The sequence below is a fragment of the Melozone crissalis genome, unplaced genomic scaffold (genome assembly GCF_028551555.1).
Source record: "Melozone crissalis strain CALT ecotype California unplaced genomic scaffold, PUWL_Pcris_2 ptg000042l_1, whole genome shotgun sequence".
Classification (NCBI taxonomy): domain Eukaryota; kingdom Metazoa; phylum Chordata; class Aves; order Passeriformes; family Passerellidae; genus Melozone; species Melozone crissalis.
In genome coordinates, this window is record NW_026535820.1 from 3,417,277 (window position 1) to 3,439,619 (window position 22,343).

General features: G+C 37.8%; 1 protein-coding gene across 2 annotated transcripts; it reads left to right on the forward strand.

The window, feature by feature from the left end:
* The first annotated feature begins 4,219 nt into the window (after window positions 1–4,219).
* LACTB2 (lactamase beta 2) lies at window positions 4,220–19,121 on the forward strand. Of its 2 annotated transcripts, XM_054284860.1 has the most exons (8): window positions 4,220–4,425; window positions 4,951–5,114; window positions 6,420–6,543; window positions 9,251–9,429; window positions 13,424–13,572; window positions 15,304–15,381; window positions 17,990–18,057; window positions 18,891–19,121. In XM_054284860.1, the coding sequence occupies exons 1-8, from the start codon at window positions 4,304–4,306 to the stop codon at window positions 18,994–18,996; spliced, it is 990 nt and encodes a 329-aa protein (XP_054140835.1). In that variant the 5' UTR covers window positions 4,220–4,303; the 3' UTR covers window positions 18,997–19,121. The 2 variants fall into 2 exon arrangements, with proteins under 2 accessions (XP_054140835.1, XP_054140834.1); XM_054284859.1 differs by lacking the exon at window positions 18,891–19,121 and having other exon boundaries at window positions 15,304–15,385; window positions 17,990–18,107.
* The last annotated feature ends 3,222 nt before the right edge of the window (window positions 19,122–22,343 follow it).

The window sequence follows — 22,343 nt, forward strand, 5'->3', positions numbered from 1 at the left end:
CCAAGGAAATTAAAGGGTTTGCTGATATAACACAAAGTGAAACTCAAATCATATGGAAACCATGTGACACAGTTAATGATTTGCTATCTGTCCTTCTAATGATTGTATTATAAAAATTGTATTCTAAAAGTTTTATAGAGAAGTCCCTGTTAATAATAAATACTAACTTTAACAGATTATAAATTTCTCTTCAATAAAATAATTTAACAATTTACTTCCTCAAAGTGAAAAATAAAAGTACCACTCTGCCCCGGTATGTTTCTGTATCTGTGTATTCATTTTCAAATTTAGACTTTAGTTCATTGGACCTGTTGAGCAAAAGTCAATAGATATTTCTAGAAGCACAAGTGTATGTGTGTGTGATTATATGCAGATGTTTACTTATATATTTTTTTTTTCATTCATTTATTTGAACACCCGTGCAAATATCCCAAAGATTTATATAAAAAGAACAATCTTTTTGGCTATAATTAAAAAATGTAGTACAATGCACTTATAAAAAATCCCTTCAGTGCAATGATGCATGAAGAGACTGCATGTGGCCAAGGATAGGTGATAAAATTATTTTCCTCTGTAAAACTACAAGTGTTTGCAAGAGTCTGCTCCAGCTGAGCTGTTGTTAGTCAACATGAATTTTTTTTATGCATGTTTAAAACAGCTGCAGAGTACAAGGCACAGGTGTGATCCTGCCTCTATGACTGTGCTACACAGGATGGTGCTCACCCTCAGTCTGTAGCTTTTCTAGCTCTTACGACAGGAGGTACAATCCTCAATGTCTTCATAACAAACATGATATCAAGCCTTGTCATTTTTTGTGTGCCTTCCTGCTTCTCCCTTACACTTTAGAAACACCCTAGTCCTAATCAGTCCTTGCACTCCTTGAAAGACCATTTAGTCAGCCAGATCACAAACTCACTGCTATGACCTTTGTTATAATTTAAAAAATTACAAAACTCTATGGCACAGAGGGAGGGGCAAAGTTTGTGTGCTGGATTCTTGGAGTGTAAATCAAGCAACCTACAAGATAAATTACTGGCTGGATGATTTATTTGTTTTCTGGTTAAACTTGGCATCAAAGCAAGCACAATTCTAAATTGTGACAAATCTCCTATGGTATTTGGTATGTATCCTTTTATTTGCTTCCAAATGTGGTAGGAAGGACCCTTAAAGTATTTCTAGGCATTGATGAGGCTTCTCCAGACTGGACAGTACCAGCTCTTTCAGCCTTTCCTTATTATGGAAATATCCCAGTCCCTTCATCATACTCCCAAATCATCTCCCACAAACCTGCTTATGTGACTATTTTACATTCTCTACACAGTGTTGCCCCTCCATGCAGGAATCTTGCAGCCCATGGCCTTTCTCTCTGCAAAATCTGCTTCACTTCTTTTTGGTTTAAGGTCTTTTTACTTATCTCTGTACCTGATAAAAAGAATAAAAATATAATGAAACAGAAAGGAAAATTCTGCAAGTAAAAAATCATCTTGAGATATTCATGTGCCAATAGCTATGAAGATCAGTCTCTAAAGACATTTTTTATCTGCTATTCAATTGATTATGACTAATTATTGCAGAATTACATCCTTGTGCTATTCTATTAGCTATTACACAGCCACAGTGGAGAGGCATTTATCCTCAACATTTACACTTAAAATGTGAAAAAAAAGCCAAATGCCAATACTCAAAGACTCCTTGAGTGCTAAAAATCCGAACCTTGCTGGATTTTCAGAAATTAGTCTGTGTCTTCTGTATCTCATAGTTGTTATAAAATTAATCATTTTATATCACCAACAATCTAATTTTAGGTTTATTTATTTATTATTTAGGAAACTCACCTGGTTTTGGTTTTTTACTGGTAGCTTACCTGCTTCAGAACATTTTTCCCCTCAAAAAGGTAACAATGCAAAACAGTCAGAGAACCAAAAGAACTTAAAGGTATACATTCATCTTTTCCCGTATCACATCAGAGCATAATAGCAAGACTTTCACTACATGCCTATTAACCTCTGTATTATAAGAGAAACAAGAGATTTTTTAAACAGATGGGCTTGTGCAGGAAATGGAGATGATCAAAGAACCTGTACTTCGCTCTCCAAATGCATCATTGCTGCCACCTACAGATAAAACAATTCACAGCTCCTGCCTAACATCAGAAAATGCTTTACTACAGGACAGCAAGAGTAGTAACAAGTATTGCCTGGAGAACAAGTCTACAGCTCCCGAAGCATTTCTTAATTTGAGGGGGGAAACAAAAAAGGTCTTATGTTAAAAATAATGCTTTTTAACTGAATTATAAATGACATATAAAATAATATCATTTTAGAAACCCTCTCTAAACATTCAAAACTTTCTTAAAAATAGAAAACCATTTAAATATACAACTTTGCTTAGGTAGAAGCTTTTTCTAATGACCAAACTAAACTTTACCTGAAGACTGAAAATAGGTTGAATGTACTAATAGCTATACAAATATGCTACAAAAATAGGATAGCATAAGAGGGTACCTCAGGATTAGGTAAATTCAGGTTGAGTCACAGTTTCTTACAAAAGAGCATACAGGCAAATTATATGGGGAGAGACTAGAATATTGTGTGTTGGGTTTTCTTGATTATTTCAACAACATCTCTGCACGCATAGAAGTTTCTTTCCTTTGACCTGAAACATCCCTTCTGTTGTCTGTAGCTTTAATGAGCATGAAAATAAAAAACTAAATGTAATGGGTTTATATCTCAAATAAGTAAATGGTATCTCAAATAAGTAAAGAATTATCGGATAAATCAAGGAAATTGCTTGTAGGCCTAAATATACTGATTATCAGCATCAGTGGTACAGTTCCTGGCTGTGGTTTTATATTGCTATGGTCATCTTATAACAGGTACCACATGAGATTCTATGTACGTATAAAACAATCAGATAATATTTGAAATTCTAATATTAGCAAACTTGTATCACTGCAGTAATACCACCTGCTTCTATTTCAGGTTAAATTATGTTTATTCTTCATTTATATGTAGTTTAAGGAGAAAACAAGTCTGCCCTATTTTCTTTAACAATGTCACTTGAAAGGCAATTAATCAGGGGTTTCAGAGGAGACCCTGCAAAGTCAAGCAGCTAAATCTCAGCACCTTGCAGGATCTACAATGAATGCTGCTTGCAAACACATTATTTCTACGTGGATGACAGTGACACAATTTCACAAAGTCACAGAACGGCTGAGCTGGAGAGGGACCACTGGAGTTCATGTTTGAAGCCCCCAGCTCAAGCAGGGCCACCTAGAGCCAGATGTCCAGGACCGTGTCCAGATGAGTTTTGAGCATCACCAACGATGCAAGCTCCACAACCCCCCTGTGCCAGCTCTTGGTCACCCACACAGTGAAAAGTGTTCCCTGATGCTCAGAATGAACACCCCGTGTTCCCGTTTGTGACCATCGCCTCTGGTGCTGGCACTGGGCACCGTGACAGGACCTGAGGCAATTGCCCTGTGACAGAGCCTGGCTCTGCCCACTACACACCTCCTCTTCAGGTTTTTGGAGATTGTTTTATTAGCTTTTAGAGATGGTTTTTTAAGGTTTTTTTTGTTTGTTTGTTTGTTGGGGTTTTTTTGTTTTTTTGGTTTTTTTGTGGGTTTGTTTTCGAGGGGTTTTTTGTTTGTTTTGTATTTTTGGCGGCTTTGTTTTGTTGTTTTTTTTTTTAAATGAGATTTTCCTGAGCCTGTTCTTCTCCAGGCTGGACAGCCCCAGCTCTCTCTGCTTTTCCTCACAAACGAGATGCTCCAGTCCCTTAGAGGCCCTTTGCTGGACACTCTCCAGCGCTCTCCAGTTTTATTAAAAATGCTAAATCCTAAATAACTCCTATGTGCCGTGCGGGAGCATACGCAGTTCCTGCATCCCCTGTAAGTAGGCGCGTTCCTGGGATACAGAGAAGGTGGATCTGTCTCTTACAACAAATTTCTCTAGAAAACCCGGCAGGGCACGGACGTGCCTCTCACTGGGCAGCAGCGAGACACCAAGCCGGCACGGAGAACTGAATCCCACCGAGAACTGGCCGCCTCCACACGGGAGAACTTTATCCGACAGCATCGCCACAGTGTCTACCGTTAGCAGCCGGGCTTTACCGCACGCCCGGCCCGGCCCGGCCCGCCGGGGAACGGAAGGAGCCGCCCCACAGGCGGGCGGGAGGCGCCGCGGCCCAGCCCCGGGAGGCGGAGCACGGTCACAGAGGCTTCCGTCCTGCCATTGAGGCTTCCGTCCTGCGGCGTCGTGAGGGAAGCGGAGCCGGTGGTTCGGGGCAGTTCTCTGCAGAGATGGTGTCGCTGCTGCCACGCATCGAGCGGCTCTCGTCGCGGGTGGTGCGGGTGCTGGGCTGCAACCCGGGGCCCATGACCCTGCAGGGCACCAACACCTACCTGGTGGGCTCCGGGCACAGGTACCGAGCCGGCTCGGAGAGCGGGGCAGGGCGCGGCGCACCGGGCTCCGCTGCCCCGGGCCCTGCGCTGCCTCCAGCTCGAGAGGCCGCTAGCGACCTGTTCCCAAATCCCTTAGTCAGCGCTGAAAAGAGGAAAGAAACCGTACAGCGTTACCTTGGAGAGCTAGTGCTGGGAGGCGGCTGGGGTGGGTGGGATATGGAGTCTGGTCCGTGCCACCCTTGGGCCGAGGCCAGGAATTCGGTGAGGGAAGCGGGTGTGTACCTCAGGTACTAAACGGTGGCTTCTGCCACCTGTCGCGGAGTTGGAAAGGTGTGGCCTACATTTAGTACTTTTTCCACTTTTTAAATTGTTATGCTGCGGGGGTGGAATGCCAGGAGGCAAAAGGTGTTGTCTGGATATGGAGACATACACTATTGCTAAATTTCTATCTGTTGGCTTATTTTATTAATATTACTTGGCTGTTACATGAACACTCTTTATTCTCTGGTGTGTCTCTCCCTCCCTTTTGTGTGATCCATGTGTAGAAGAGTCCTTATTGACACTGGAGAGCCAGCTATTCCTGAATATATCAGCTGTTTAAAGCAAGCACTGTCAGAGTTCAACATCTCCATTCAAGAAATTTTAGTGACGCACTGGCATCGTGATCATACTGGTGGAATACCTGATATCTGCAAAGACATTCCAAGTGGTAGGCCAGAAGTTTCAGATATTGCTGAAAATGTTAAATACATGGCAAGAAAAACATTAACTGAATGCTTCTGTGCAAATCAACTAGATTATTATTCTGGAATTGCAGTATAAACTATATGCAATTTCACGATTCTGCTGCAGTGTGTAGATTGAGAGCAATGAATAATCTTAATGTAATAGCTGTAGAAAACTACAGGTTTTCTTCAATACCCGTGCATACTTTCATAGTGAATTTTTCTTATGTGTGAATAATGAAAACCTAGATTACTATCAGCATGGTACTAAGAGATGTGAGAAAAACTTGACACTGCTTCTGTTTTACTTGGACAACAATTATGAATTTATTGTTATTTTCACTTTTGTAAAAACAAATAGCTTGAATTGTTAAAAGAAGCCTACATAACTTTGGGATTCCTTAGAGGAGTCCATTAGTAGTTGCTGACAAATTCATAGGCCTCAGAGCACGAGGGGAAAGCAGTAGGGCAGTATGCAAGTAAAGTCTGACCTAAAAATGTGTATTCCATGTTGATAAACAGTAAGAGACATTTCTGTGTTGGCATCTGAGAAGAGAATAAGCAGTATGGATAATGTGGTAATTCTTAACATTGTTGGACTTTGTCACGAGCTTTGTCACAGGCTTAATTTTGTAAAGTTGCCAGGTGCTTATCTGCCATGAAGTCTGGGCACTACTGAAAACAGTTGGTGTCTTGGTGAGGATTTTGGGCTTGCCAGCCTATCAGTGTGGTTGGAAAGACTAGCAAGGGATATGAATGCCTTTCTGGGTTGCTATCTATGGCTGTTCCAGCCAAGGTGTTTGCATTTTGTGCACTGTTCAGAATGACAAAAGCTGAGAGAAGTTGCAGGTCAAAAGGTCTTCATCCAATCTTAGACAAATGTTGAGTGATGCTTCTGTGAATCATAAAGCAAAATGTGAGGGCCAAAATCTTGGTGGCATTGTAAAAACTTGGGGGAATTGGCTCATGAGTCAATAAGGAATATTTGTAAAATACAATAATAACTGATCTTTATTAATTTCATTTGTGATTTTTTTCCAACTTCAGCTCTGTCACTGGTACAGAGTGCTGTATTCAGGATCAGTGACTTTCACTGTTTAGTGGTTTTGGCTCTGGAATAAAGCTGCTCTACAAATATAAAGTTACTTTACAGAATTTGGTTTTTTTAGATTTGTATTCATAGTGTATGATAATTAATAGTACTTACTCAAAAAGTAACCTGTCTGTGGAATTACCTTTGTTAGTGACAAACTCAAAACATCATTTTTCTTGCTTTCCTTACATATCAGACTCGGAATACCGCATAAGTAAGCTCCCTCGTGTCCCTCACTGTGAAGAAACAATAGAAGGAGGACATAAATATTTTTATCTTAAAGATGGAGATGTGGTAGAGACAGAGGGAGCCACACTCAGGTAACCATGAATTTCTTCAAGTTCTTTTTTCTTCAGAATTCTGACATGTACGTGTATCCTGGTTTCTAATGATTGCCAATCCATACATCTAATCTTTTCAGCACTTATGCATGTAGACTTCCTATCATGATCCAGCAGGATATGTTAATACAAAGACACTGTTTTTATGAATGAGAATTATCAGAAATTAACCTTTGGATTTTGTCTTTAGACTCAGCAGAGAAATTAAAAATATTTCCCTAGAAAAACACTTTCTGCAGGAAAATCGAATAGGATTTTACACATTTTCTCATCACTCTTACATAATTAGTTACTCTTTAAATTGTGGAAGTCTGTAGTAGTCTGGCTGGATTATTTAGCATGCCTTTCTTTTTACTTTAAAAATACATCTCTAGGAGACTCTAAAACATTTAATACTTAAAATGTTACATTTTAGACCTTGAACCTGTGAGGTTCTTGTAGGGTGCTAGTTTTGGAGGACTTCTTTCTGTGGCATGTACTGTCTGTAATGTTAGTCTGAATGAGTGTGAAACAGAAAGCTGCTGTGCCTCATGGAAGCACACACACAATAAAAAGGTCTGACCATTCTGTTTTCAGACTCCTTTCACTAACAAGGCATTATTCTTATAAGGACAGAGTTTGCTTGTTTTCCTCATTTTAGATGAGAACTATATCCCACTTGTAGACTATGTCACTTGGTTGATTGCAAGGAAAAAACATTTAAAAAGAAAAGGGGTGTGTTTTGTCCAAAAGCATTTTATTTTATTAGTGTAAAAATAGAAGTAAAAAGCATTTTTCATTGCATACTGAAGGCCTTTCACTGCCCTAAGTGGCCCATGTCTGGACAAAAATTTGGAGATGGAAAATAATTTTTTTTAATTTCAATCCAAGTGAGTCAAAGATTAGCACATTTTGAAGTTTGGGACTGTGGAGGACCAGGCAGGGGCATGTTTTGTCTCAGACGTTCTGACACGTGACAGGGAAGTTGTGATTGGCAGGGAGAGTCCCCTGGAGAGGGAACAGCATGGTCCTGAGCCAACTGCCTTTTCTGCCTTCAGATTCACAGTGCCTCCACCAGTTCCCCACCCCAACTTGGAGCCTGGAGGGCTCAAACAGGCTGGCTGTGCTGGTGTGGGAGTTGGGAGCCTGTTGAGGGGTGTTGTAAAATACAGGACTTGTAGCCAACACCTGGGAGAAGTCTGTTGCGACATTTGGGAGCTTGTTGAAGTGTGTCCTCGAAGTGAAGGGCTTCTTAGCCAGCACTTCTGAGACCAAACAGTGGGCTTGTTTATACCAGAAAGCATGGGAGTTCCCAGACACATAGTCTGGTGTTCTTGTTGATCCTGAAGAGAATTTATACCAAACATCACAGCCCCTATGGGTGGGTTGTAACGGGGCTAATGCAGCCTAACTTTATGGTTGATTAAAAGCAGGTATTCTCACCTGGATTAATTCAGTAACCACTGGTTCCAAAACTGCAGGATCTGCATGTTAGATTTTAGTTAACAACTGTCAGGTTTTCAAGGTGTGCCACAGCAAGCAGCACCTCTCTGGCAGCACCTCTCCACACACTGTCTGGTGTTCTCTTTCTGCTATTTTTTTATGTTAGTGGTTTGGCTTCCTGGTGAAATTTCTTCAAGAACTGAAGGATACCATGTCCCAAAGGTGAGCCCATCAACTTGATTTTGATTTGCCTCCACAGGGCGATGGCTCACCTGCTTTCTCCTGAGCTCAGTATTCAGCAGGAGCTGGAAGTCGTTGCAGCAGATGATGCTGCACTCGTGGTCTCCCAGCCCTGCAGCAGCTTGGCTGGGAGCTGTTTAGCCTTGCCCTGTACACCACACTTGGCACCAGCTCTGTCAGTTCCTGATCACTGCTTTGATGCATCTGCCATTAGCGAGAAGGTTCTAATGAATATCAGCAGTGATGCTGATTGCAGTTGTGTTATTTTCAGTCTGCATCAGCCTCAGCATAAGGCCCTTCTGCTTTTCAGAAATCATCATGAAAGGCCACCCCAATGCAGCTCCTTGGCAGCTCAGGTTACCATATGCTACATACATACCCACTGTCCCTTTGCTGCATGCTATACACTGCTTGTCCAAGCTGTGGGTCCTTAATCCTTACCATGCAGGTGTTTAATGACCTGCACATAGAACAGCTGAGAGACCAAGGTTCTCTGTATTTTACAGCTGTGCTCCACTGTGCTATGGGGCTTTCAAGGAAAAATACTTTTTTGGAGGCTGAACTTTATCTGGGTGGGGTTCAGAAGTTTGTAGTTAATTTCTAAATGAAAGATATCATCCTTACCCTCCTTTCAAAGTACAACATGTATATCAAGAACTTCAAGTGTTTCAATCTGGAAAAAAAAAAGTCAATTTGATTTTTTTAAAGCTTCAGAATAATGCCCTCTATAACAGAAATAATGCATGGATAGTCAGCTCCTTTAATGTACTTGTTTTATGGTGTGTCATGTAAGTAATAGCATGCTAGAGATGATTGGTGTTCTTTAGATGGTGTAAGAAAATGGATTGGGATTAGGCAAGATGATACTTGTTTACATCAACTTTTCAGTGTTTTTTGGTCAGTTTTTTCTTGTTCATGTTATGGGCTGCTTTGCCAAGTGTATTTTACCATAATTTGTTCTGGCTTCAAAAATGAAGTATATATGCTGTATGAAAAACATATGCTTTTTTTGTTCTTTGAACAGAGTTTTATACACACCAGGACACACTGATGATCATATGATTTTGCATCTAGAAGAAGAAAATGCTGTATTTTCGGGTGACTGTATTTTAGGGGAAGGAACAACAGTAATAGAAGATCTGTCTGATTACATGAAGACTTTGAAAAAGTTGTTAGAAATGAAACCAGATTTGATTTATCCAGGTAAGTGGTTTTGGTTTTAACTGCTCCTTTTAACTTTGTAATTTTGTAAAAATCTCCTCTAAGAATTTGAGAACCATTATTACAATCAAGCATCACTTCTGATGTAACAATTCAATTTAATAAACAGTAAGCTAAGCTGACTTTGTCATGGTAGTTTGCAAAACTTTAAAATTTTCAGCGATAGGTATCTTCCTTTCTTAAATTTCTCTATTTCAGGGTGGGTCTTGTCTTTCTGTGCCCAAAGACTCCAGGGGCCATAATCTTTCACTGTTGGAATCATACAGCAGATTTAATTTTCTTATATTACTCTATCCCTGTGCTTGGATGTTATCCTGGAAGAAAAAAATAATAGTTGTTCTTTTGTTCCTTTTCATCCCCACATACACTGTCAATGTGAGTAACCTAGCAACGTTTTTTGGGAGTTGTGTGTCCCTTGCAGTACAGATTAATCACAAAGTCATCTTGGAAAGCTGCAGAACTGTAAAGTGGTAATGTTAGTAAATGATTTAGGTACAATTTGAACAAGAACCAGGAGGCCAAAATGTTCTAAAAATAAGTTGTCTGTTCATTCATATGGATTTCCTTCAATTCTTTTCCTCTCTCTCATTCAAACATTGGGAATGCATTCACTTTTCATATATACCACATGTCTGTTTGACAAGACTACATTTTAAGAATTCATTATGTAACTACACTTTAAGCTCCTCATTTGCTTTTTCAGAACTACATCTCAGGATTTTTTTCTGACTTCTTCTGTTTCATCTTCAACTTGTCATTCCAGGCTACTGTATCTATGTTCTCAGTTGTGCCTTTTTCCATTAGCCATCTATGTTTAGCCTACTCTCTTGTGTTCAGTCTTAAAATAGCCTTCTTTTGAAGTATGTGTCCTTTAAGATCTCAGAAAAAAATGCTGTTTAAGAAAAGCATTCTTACATATTCCATAGATGTGGAGGTTGATGTAGACAGAATAGTGACTTGGTCATATATATTGACTTAGCTGACTTAACTAACCATTAAAGCTAACAATTTTTTAGCTTCCAGAATCTAAACCAAATGTTTTTATTTTTTTCTTAATACCTGCAAAATGCAGTCTGCTCCTCTAACTGAAGGAGCCTTCCAAAACCCCATATATGTCAAGTTCTGTTTGGTTTATCAATTTTATCTGTTGTGTTTCGCTCTGTTCTTAATGGTTTTGGATCTAGATTACAAATTCACCAAGGCTGAACATCTGTGCTCTTTATTTGTGTTTGCTACTGTTTTATCTGTGTTCTTACTGGACTTGCAATTAGGAAGCCAGTCTGACATTGTGTATTTTCAGTGATGATAGCTAAGTATTGAGATGGTTTGGAACTGACTTTTTTCATCCATGCACCACAAAATGTACATGCAGTTGTGCAAAAAGTGCTATTGCACAATCAGAACAAGTGGTGATACTGTTGGGTATAACTACAGCAGAAGTAGTTTCCTTTATCAATATATTCTATATAAGTCAATCACTCTGTGCTGCAGTATTAGGTCTTCATAATTCTTGAACTGTTTCCTCCACCAATGCTTCAGAACTCATGTGGTAGCCTCACAATTGCATGAATTTTTGTAACAAACTGACTGCTGGCTACCTGAGAGTAGGTGAATTTTGTCAATCCTTCCCCTTCTATATTTCTTTTTTAATTTAATGTGGGAATTACTTAGACACAACACTCGTGATATCTAATTACAGATAATATTTGATGAGAATCCTTGGAACAAGAAAAGGGCATTTTAGTCAGCAGAGGGCTCCCCATCCTGTAATAATAGACAATTTTCCTTGGTAGTACAGAAAAAAATGGTACCAAAATTAGGAATTTGTGGAAGATTTAATGAGCCAATTGTTTCCTTCACTTCTGTCCTTTGTGCTGTAATTTAAAGTAAGAGAATCTGACACTTCACAATGTGTTATGAGGAAATAATGTGAATCTGTCTGAAATTAAAGCTGAATTAATGGAAAGACAGTCATATTTTGAGAGTGCTTTTCATATGCTCAGAAACTTTTTACTTTTATTCAGCTATTAATCCATTTATCAATAAATAAATAAATAACTACTGCTGTCCCTGAAAAATAATGGATGGGAAAGTCCCACATCTGGATTTAGTTCCAAGCTTTCTGAGATCATTTTAATGTACATATATGCATACACAACAGCTGCAGATCAGATGATGTAATGGAGATGAAGTCCCTTTAACTTTGCAAAATGTGGGTTCCATTTCAGGTTCTGGCATTGGTCTTGTAGTCTAAGTCAATTAAATCACTTGGAAGAGCAGGGCCAGGTTTTAAGGATGCCTTGGGATTCCATGTGCAACCCTTAATTTTGATTAGTTCAGTGAGACTTCTGTCATTAGAGAATGCAAGAGAATGGACAGTTAACATTACAGTCTCTGCTTTGTATCTATTACTATGTTTTTCTGAAATTTGTTTTAAGTTTTGAGTACATAAATGGTAACGGTAGAGATACTGTTATACTTGTAATTTATTTTGCAAGGAAAATAGCTTCATATTAAATATGTTTGAAATCATTAAATATAAATGCATATGCCAGTATAGCTTTATGTTTACACATTACATATCTTGTATTTATAATACTTACTTAAACAAGGTGAGTTTCTATGTATACTTAGTAATTTCAAACATGCTGAAATGAGTAAGTTGAGATGTAGAAATATTTTGCCTTACAGAAGGATAGATTCCTTTGACACTTTAGTTCAAACCATGAAAAATCAGTTGCTCTTTTTCTATAAGCTGTCTGTCGTCAGGCAAAATAAGCTTTGATTTTAAAAGCTTAAAAATTAAAAACCCATTTAATCAGTAAACCCAAAAGTACAAGTAAAGAATACAGTGATTCTTTTAATAGTTAGAGAACCTCAAAAGAAGCTGATTTTGATGATACCAAATAACTTCTAAAAGAAAGCTATTGTTTTTTATGGTAGTTTCTTTTCTACTAATTTTATAAATTACTTAGACTTTGCACTCAGAGGGCAGAGCTGGAAGTTCCTGCTGCTACTTCAGGTGAGTTGTACAGGCAAAGAAATAGGAAACCTTGCTATCAAAAGCATGTGATGAATGTTTGTGCAAGTCAATTCCTCTATAAGTAACACAATAAGTTTAATTTCCATGCATGTAACTCTCGTGGCTGAACAATATTTTCTCTGTCATTTTAATGTACTGTGAGACAGCATTTGATTTTTCATAAAGGTTAGTAATTTACCAATTAAGGCTTCTCATAATGTGATTCAAAGACCTTTAAGTAAGTTGAACATTTCTGATCTGCTACAGTCAGTCCAGGAAAAAATATGTTTTGTTTATTAACTAGCCAGACATTAAATGATCCACCTATAACTTTCCTGTGCCTTCTATTTTTCCTGCCCTGACACACTCCAACTGCCCCTTTTATTTGTTCTCTATTCATTCCTTTAATCATACTCACAACAGTGTTTTTAAAGGCATAACTTAGTGTGAAAATTTGTTTGGGAAAATTACCTGTTACAATTAAAGATGTCACCTTGATGTTTGCCCCAACAGGATGGGAGGTAGAGTAGTACCTGAGTCCTTTGCATCAGCCATTATTGTTCAAAGGCCAGTATCAGTTTAAATCATTAGTGTCAATATCCTTTGGGGAGAGGAAGACAGGCAAACAGAGATAATACAGTATCTAAATCTCATCTTTTAAATCTGTTCAGCAGTGAACTCCTTTCCTTTTTTCAAATGGCCTAAAGTAGTCTTCCCTTGCTTTCTTTATTCCATCTGAAGTATTCCCTTTTCCCCATTCAGACTTCTAATATCCTAATTTTTCCTTTCCATCTTAATTCTTTGCAGATGCAGACTGCAATACAGACATTCAGATCTTTTTCTCATGGCTTTTAAATCTACTAGAGTTAACATAAGAATGTTTCAATTATTCAATAGCATACTTAATTACAAATGTAAGTAATAGTGCTCTGGTACATGTGTTTTGATTTTTAGGTCATGGCCCAGTAGTACGTGATGCAAATACTAGAATCCAAAACTACATTTCTCATCGCCTTGCACGTGAACAGCAAATTCTGAGTGTTTTCCAGAAGAACACTGGGAAATCATTTACGTCCTCAGAGCTTGTAAAGATGGTATACAAGGTAATTGTTGATCAAAAGTTTTTAGATCAAACTAAAGAAAATTGAAGTTAGGTTCATAAAACTTGTATGTAACAGCAATGGTCTTTGAGTGAAAATCATGGTGGCTCTTTGAAAGGGATAAAAAATATTTCTGCCTGTTCAGGGTTCAATTATAACTGTGCCTTTAAGCACTCGTTTAAGCACTTCATTGGAGTGAGGCCCACATGATTCTTAGAAACTTGTTTAACTATCCAAGTCTTAGGCACAGTTTTGTAAGACTAAGTAAAAATTAAGTTGTAGTGCTTGGTTCAAAGTGAAAAGTATGACATGACTGTTGGTTGTGGATTTCCCAGAGTGTGTTTGGGGTCTCCTGAAGAATGGTTGAAAACTTAGAGTTCTTGATTTATCAGTCTGCAGGAGGTTACGGGTGAACTGCAGTTCCACAGCACAGAGAAGGATTTTGCAGCTCTGATGTTGGATAGCTTGTATGTGTCCTTAGACTGGTGTAACAGTACTTTGTTGCTACTTCATCATCCTTCATGTAACCTCTGCAATTTTTCCCTGTGGTGTGGGGTTACCCTCCTAACCAGTAGAGATAAGAGATACAGTATTTCTGCTTTGGAGGAAGATGTCAAAGTTGCCAATGTCTGTGGCTTGGGAGCTGGTCTGTAACAGCTTCACAGCTCATTTTTCATGGTTCTGCTGATACCTCGTTTCCGAAAGAATGCCTGCATCGTGGTGAACATTTTGCAGTGCTGATGTATCTTTACCTATGGCCATTCAGCTTCTGCAGTTCTCCTGCCTTATGAACTAGGTTTTAAGTATAGAGCCATTCTCCTGTTTCTGTAAATCACAAACCACTTGTTCTGTATAAGAATTTTTTCAGTACTATTACAGCTTTATAGTACAAAAAAAATATATGCTTTCAAAGTATTCTTAAGGTTCACAATTTTTTAACTAGTTTGCTAGTGACTTTTCCTGCCATACATAGTATTTGAAGAACTTTTTAATTTTCAAAAAAGGAAAAAAAGAGAGCTTTACCTTTAAGATGGTAGAGCTGGAGAGGAGGATTTTGAGCAGACATCTTACAATCATTAAATGGTTTGGGATGGAAGGGACTTTAAAGGTCCATCCCCCCTGCTATGGGCAGAGACACCTTCCACAAGACCAGGTTGCCTAAAGCCCCATCCACCTTGTCCTTGAACCCTTCTAGGGATGGGGCATCCACAGCTTTTCTAGGCAACAGGTGTTACTGCTTTTTACATAATGAGCATCGAAGAATTTTAAGAGATATTTTGTCCTCCTGAAGCTGTTACATTTTTTTATTATTTACTCACAGATACTAATTGCTACAGGGTATTTAAAGCTATGCAAATGTTGTCATGGAATAGAAAGAATAGTTACCTGTGGAGAAGCGCATTATAAATTTGTCTGTAAAAATACTCACCTACACCGACAACCCAGGGCAAACCAAGCTCAGAGGAGGAGTGCTGGCCAAAGTTTTCATCACACAAATGTATAATGCAAAAAATCTAGCAAAGTAAACAAAAATGTGTTGTTAGATCGCCCATTTAACAGGTGTAAAATTGATTTACTCATCTTAGTTTCCTGTTGTTACGTAACTAACTGAATGTTCCCTTACTGATTCAGAAGAGGAAAATCTGTGGTAATAAACCATTGGTTCCATGTATTGAAAAAAATAGTTGATGAGTATTTAAACAAATACAAAATGCATTTTTTTGTTCCCATTAGGAAATCCCTGAGAATTTACTTCCAGCAGCAGAACATAACCTCCTAGTCCACTTGAAAAAGCTGGAAAAAGAAGGAAAAGTGTGTAAGTTGTGGATGGAGGGTGGAAGGAGGGTCATTTTTTTTTTATGTTCTATGCATTATTTCTCATATTATTTTTGTGCATTATTTTCTAGGGGAAAAAATGCAATTTTTTGCAGTAGCTGTCCATTAGACAAATTAAAGTAGAGTAGTATGCACAATGATTGTACAGTATTCACAAGCTTTTAGAAAATATCTTACTGAGTATTTGAATGCTTAGAGCTCAGATTACTACAATGCACATCCCTTTAAATTTTTATTTTAAACATACCACAGAATACATTCCTAATGCTAGCATTAATACCTTCTTGTATTTTCTGAAATTCATACCTAAATATGCATGAATGTAGCATTTTATGGGTTTACATTTAAGTTTCTGCCTGTGCTAAATATTTTGCATATTTTTGTATATATGTGCTACAGAGATGGTTAAAATCATGCAGTGTAAATTTTTGCAATTACTGATTAGTACAGTACCTAAGTAGAGCTGCTGTATTTAGTTTAGTGTTTTTACATTGTGCCTTTACTCTTAGTGAACAAGGTGAAGTGTTGTTTCTGTAATGGCACGTGCATATGGAAACGTTACTCAGCCAAAGCTTAGGAAAATATTTCTTCCTGTACAATACATGACTGCACTCAGGACTGTCTATTTATAAGTAAATAATTACATGAATTTACAGCTGTTGCAGATTTTCACCATTTACCAACCTGAATAACAACATTAAATTAGTGTATTTTTTTCAACTTAGACCCTCTGTTTATCTTACTGATAGAATATCTACTAGGTACTAACTGAACAATTGAGACTGAAGTTTTGTAATAGTAATAACAACCTGCTTTTTATACAAGGAAAATAGGCTAGAGTTACATGAATACAGTCATCACTGAAGCTCAGAAAATGTTCTCTTTGGGCTTATTTTGTGCAGAATGCCATAGAAACTTTACCAACATGGTACTTACTGCACCAGCTTTTAAATATTGTCTCAATTCTTGGTTATTAACATACATCATTGATTTGTACATTCCTCCAATTTTGTTCCACCCGATTCATCAAGGGCATGAGGTGCTGTTGGCTGTTTATCCCTTCTTTTCACTCTCAAAGTAGTTCAAGCAACAGCATTTTCTGTTGAGATCAAATAGTGGATAAATTAACTTTTTCTTTAAAGCTAATCTTCCCTACAAGAATGTCTTCATTTTGAATGCCCAGGAAATAATCTGGTTGAGTGAGCTACTGACTTAAGGGTTTGTTTTCTCAAAACCACTCTTTTCATGTTTACCAAACAAAAATAACTCAGTTTTTCTCAGAAATCACATTTCAGTTTTGAAGAGAGAGCAGATATAGTCATGCATCTGTTCACAAAGTATCCACTACTTGAAATTATTAGAAAGCTTAAATAACTAGAGGAGATACTAGTCAGAATAATTATTGGGACTCTCCTACTCCAGTTGGAGGCCCTTGATTCAGATGTGCCTTGCTTTCCTAGAAGCACAAGATGTGCTCTTTGACATTTGTTTTGTTTTTTAAACTTGAATTTTGGGGCACAGAGAAAGTGAGAATCAATCTCATCAGAGCTCTTGGGATTGCTGAATTTTTAAATACAAGCTTAGGCCCAGACCTATGGTAAATGCTTAACATCACATGACCTTTACCCATTTTTCGGTTCAAATTAAGGGCATCTGTTAAGGAAGACTGATTCTGAGCATGTAGCATACAAATGCTTGTGTACTCATGGTACTTGCTCATTTGATTTTAATATCCTTTGATGCCCTTTCCTCATATTCCAAGACCTTGCAGTGTCTCAAGTTTTGTTCTCATTACAGAGGACTTGAGCTGTAGACATAACACTGTCTTGCTTAATTTTCTCCAAACGTTTTTCCAAAGGAACATCTCGTCAGTATCAATAATGAATGTGACAGGCATATTACAACCTTACAAGTGAGTTACTCACTGTAAATGATGGCCATATGCTGCCTGCTGCAGCCATTAATTACCCACTCAGTACTAGGGATTGCAGATTTTGTGGGTACATAACTTTTATATCTGCAATTGGGAGTGACACTGCCTCTTAGTTCAAACAAAAATGTTACTCTTCTTACTTAAAACAAAAATAATGTCTTGTAAGCAGGAGTGTGGCACAATGCACACGTGTAAGCTTTATCCCATGGTTGGTTATAAATAATTTGGTCAGTGTTTCACTTCATAGCTGATGAAGAGATAAAAATAATTTATCTATTCTTAATTTAAGAGCACAGATTTTTTCCATCTAAAGGTTATGAATTTCAGAAAATGCAACAAGCACTCTACTAGCTCAGATTTTTTGATACCTAGAAAGTTTAATATACCAAACTTGAAATAACTAGAGGATTATTAAGACCTTTTTATTAATCACTCTTTATGCTGCTAGGTTACATTGTGAAGTAGTTAATGTTTATCACCTTCAATTAAAAGTGAACACTGTCATGAAAGACAGTATTTCATTAGTTTTAATAATAAATGTCATGTGTAGACATACATATTCATGTACAGGTTAAGTTTGGGATAATCTAATATTTATAAATAAAATCTCAGTATTGGTTTGTAACTAATTTGGTTTCTTTTTCTTAACAGTACGTGATGAAACTCCCAGCTTCAGATGGAAAAACAATTTATAAGTTAGGCAAGATTGTCCAGGAATATATTTGATCTGCATGGTTGCTGTATGAAAAATCATAACAATGAGCTGCAACTATATAAAATAAAATACTAATTTAAAAAAACCAAATAAAAACTAATTTTTATTTGGTTTGTTAAAAAGTGGCAAAAATTTTAAAGCAATGTTGCAGTAAATAAACTGATGCTTTTCACATTCTACTTTATTAGAATTTTAAAATACCCTGGTGGGTACTGAGTTAATAAAATGGAATGAGTATGAAGAATTGAATCCTACCTTTGTTATGAAGTGCTGAGTTTTGTCATTGGTGGCAAAAGACAAATAGCAAGGTCTTATAAACTTAATATTATAGTATCTTAAAGCAATATTATAAACCAAATAAATCACATCTATAAAAGAAATCTCTAGAAAAAAATCAGAAAATATATTATTCTAAACCTGGTTTCACCTGCTTGTGCTTCTCAAAAAGTGATTGTCTAATAAGTTACCTGTACATTCTAAAAAACCATTTTTGCTAACAGGTGTAATACCAGGATTTATGTTACTTTTCTAATTCAGCTGACTGTGCTTGTCTTTGCTGGTTGCTCAGTGCAGAAGTTTTAACAAACACTGAAAATAATTCTAGACTTTTGGGGTTTTTTGGTGGAAACACCATTTCTATGGAATTCATTCAAAGAATTCATTAATTTTAACTAACAAGTGTCAAAAAATGCACAGAGTTGGAGCAGACTCTTAAATTCTTTGTAAGATTCTGCAAGAATGTGATTAAAAAGCTGTATAAATTGACATATGTACGTATGCCATATGAAGTTTTGCTGTTAATCTACTTAAAGTAGAAATATTTTAACTGAAAGGTTGTATTTGGTTGAAAAATACTGTACAGTGTATTAAAATATGTTTAGAGATTAATTTAAACTGCAAGTTCACTTCTCTGTGGACCTTCCACTTGCAGAATAGTACATAAATATTTGCATTACTTTGTCTATTCAAAGTGTGTGACATTTGATGATATATACATTTCTCATAGTATTACTCAGCCTTAAAAAACAAAAGCAGATCTGAGATGTTTGAAAATACCAAGGACAAATATATGTCCTTGAAAACCTTTGACCATTCAATCCTGTACCCTCATTTGTGAAACATGCATAGGTGTTTGGGTACTGAAGGCATGTCTTAAGAATTTACATTATTTTATGAAGCTGATGGCATTTGTTCTGATCAGCTGAGACAAATCCACACAGGATAGCAACCCAAAAATACTCACAGGATAGCAACCCAAAACAGGAATAGCAACTCAAAATTGAAATCATATTCTGAGGCAGCAGACAGACCCCTGAAGAAGAGAAATAATGACTTTCTGTAAAAATGATGCTTCTTGCAAACTTTATTGATCTGAAATTTGGCCAGATCATGACACATGCTCACTTTTAACTTTTTCTGCAGTGTCATTTTGAGGTCTTTCTGAGGTCTGCTAGGTTTCCTTCCTATTGTATTTTCTATTAACTTACATTTTTCCAGACACTTTTTATCTGTTCCTCCCACAAGTTTTTTTCTTCAATTCCTTTTAAAAAAAATTACTCAATTTTCAAATGGACTTCTTTCCATTAATAATTAGTTTTCCTGTAGCTATTCCATGAATTTATAGTTAACTTTTTCCATGGTTAGGCATGGAAACATAATTATCACTGCTTTTTTGACAAAGATAAAATGATAATTCACATGCTCTGAATGGTGTCATTTTGCTTCAAGTGAAATGACAATTTCCTGTCATGAGGTCTGAGAACCTAAGACAGCAGGAAACTGGTATGAAGAGGTGGTGTCTCATTACCTTCCTGAGCTAGAGAAGAAATCTAATGTTACTTAATGATTTTCTTCTGTTTTACTATAAATTTTGAAATATATACATGGAAATGGCTTTAGAATGCACTTAAAGAATTGTTGGGACTTGCAGGCAGTGAAGAAAGCAAGAGGACACAAATAGAAAGCTCCATGTTCTGTGCTGTGCTGCAGCAAATGATTGACATCTTCAAAAAAACAAGGAAAAAGGCTGTTTAACCAGACAAGCCCTTAATGATTGTATATGGTGTCTTTGGAATATTAATAGCAGAAATTGCACTGTTACTAAGATGTATATATAATAAAGGATACTTGGCTGTGGCATCTTGAAAAAGTCTCCAGGCTCCTTGTTATGTCAAATGGAATGTTTATTTTAAAGAGGTGACAATGTAAGATAGGCCATGTATGTATAAAAAGGGGGATTAGCCCTCTTACAAAAATGTGTTCATCTGTTGAGAATGCATTAAAAGTTACAAATAAAAAGAGGGGAGGGGGCTACTTCTGTCTCAACAGGTTAGAAGGGCTAATAATACCAGTTGCTGGGCTAACTTTCTAAACAGCTGGGGACAGAAGGAAGCACAATCTGTGTTTCCACCCTTCCCGCCTGCTAATTTCAAGATCCTGTCCTGAGAAGCAACATCATTTATTACATTTAAGACCTAGACATTTGGTGGTAGGTATCATCTTTTTGAAGTTTTCCATTCTGTTTCTTGCTGATTTTCTTATTTATATTTGTTTTGAAATATTATTCTTGATTCTCTCTCCAAGCATGCTTAAATTCAGGAAAGGTTCCCAAACAGAAAGCTGTTTGTGTCTTGTTATTGCAGGTGCCATAATATGCTTCCTGCTGATGTCTTCACAATTTTGCCACCTGAAACATTGTATTAAGTTTGGTTGGGAAGGTTTTGGGACACACATGCACATGATGGTGGCTTCTGTCATAAGATGCTAGAAACTCCCTCTGACTCAAATTGTAGAGAACTTCCTTCCTAAAAATGTGATCAGTTTGAAGCCTAGTGTTGGAAAATACGGTGTCTGGAAAGAAACATGGCAAACACAGACCAGTCGTCCATGGCAAGCAGCAGACTGAGGGCTGACCATCCCACTTTGCCTGAAGTGCCATACAAAACTTCATGTGGCAGAAGAGGAGACTCCTGATAGAAGGAAGGTGTGGAAACCTCGGGTGTGGCAACAGGTTTCCTTGTTTTCTATTTCAGTGTAGCAGTTTACAGTGTACCATCAGGACAAACACAGAGCCAAGCTGAAACTGAGTGCCTGTATGACAGGATATCTAGCCAGGCACTTGCTGATTAAAGCTTGAGGAAAGCATGTCTTGTCCCACTTAAGTCCTGCTTGTTATGTTCTGTGGAGATGAGATGACCTGATTTCTTTTAAGCCTGAGGTGGGAAATAGATGCAAACTTATATTGCAAAATGGAGTCCAATTTTTATTCCAATCCAGTGTATTTCACAGGTACAGTATGTTCCATGCATGACTATACTGTATGCAGTCAGGGATATACTTTCACATTGATATTGTTGAAATCATGTCCTGCTTATTTACATTTGCACAATACTGGTACAGTCAGGGGATTAAGGCATTTCTAGAATACAAAACATCTTGGGACTAAAATATGAATGCTCCTTCTGTTTAAACTTTTTTTAAAATCCAGCTGTGAAGGGGAATTTTTCTGTAGCTTTTTCTGTATTTTAAGTGTCCTAGATCATCTCCGGACACCAAATATAGCTGTCTTGTTATAAATTCATAAAAAGTCTGTGAGCATCTACACAGCTGATGAAGGTGTTTCATAGTTGAAAAACCTGGTCTTACACTGATCAATCTGTTCCATGAGTCACTGGTCCATACAATTGGAAGAAATCAACCTTTTTAAAACGGCTCACACAATTAATTTGGTGCACACTCTCAATTCTGGCAAAGCAAAGCAATACCAAATAGCTATGCTTTAATTTCTTGCCCTGCATTCATTCATAAGCTGCCGGCAGCAAAAGCCATTCTGACAACACTAAATTTCAGCTATGTATTAGTCAGTTTCTTTCTATTTCTTTTCCACAGATCCACTGGGACTATCTGCCTAGCAGAAGCTTTAACAAATAAAGACAGCACGAACTTTGCGAGGGTAGAAGGACCTCTAAACTCAGCCTGGATCAGCGTTCATTTCTCAGACCTCTTCCTTCATCGTTTTAACCTGACAAGACCCTCCTTTTACTGGGTTGGTTTTTTTGCTGGGCCGGTCAGCGCGGGCTTCGGGCTACCGCCAGTAAGTATCGGCCGTCGCTGCCAGCATTAAAAAAGAAAAGTGGATCTGCCAGCACTGCTGCCCGGGTGCCACGACTCGACTCGGCACGGCGCGGCTCGGCCGTGCTGCCGATCGCCGGCCAGGCCGCGCCGCGGTTGGCGGGTTTGAATTGGCGGGCGCGGCGCCGGGGGCGGAGCGCGGGCGGAGGCGCCGCCGGC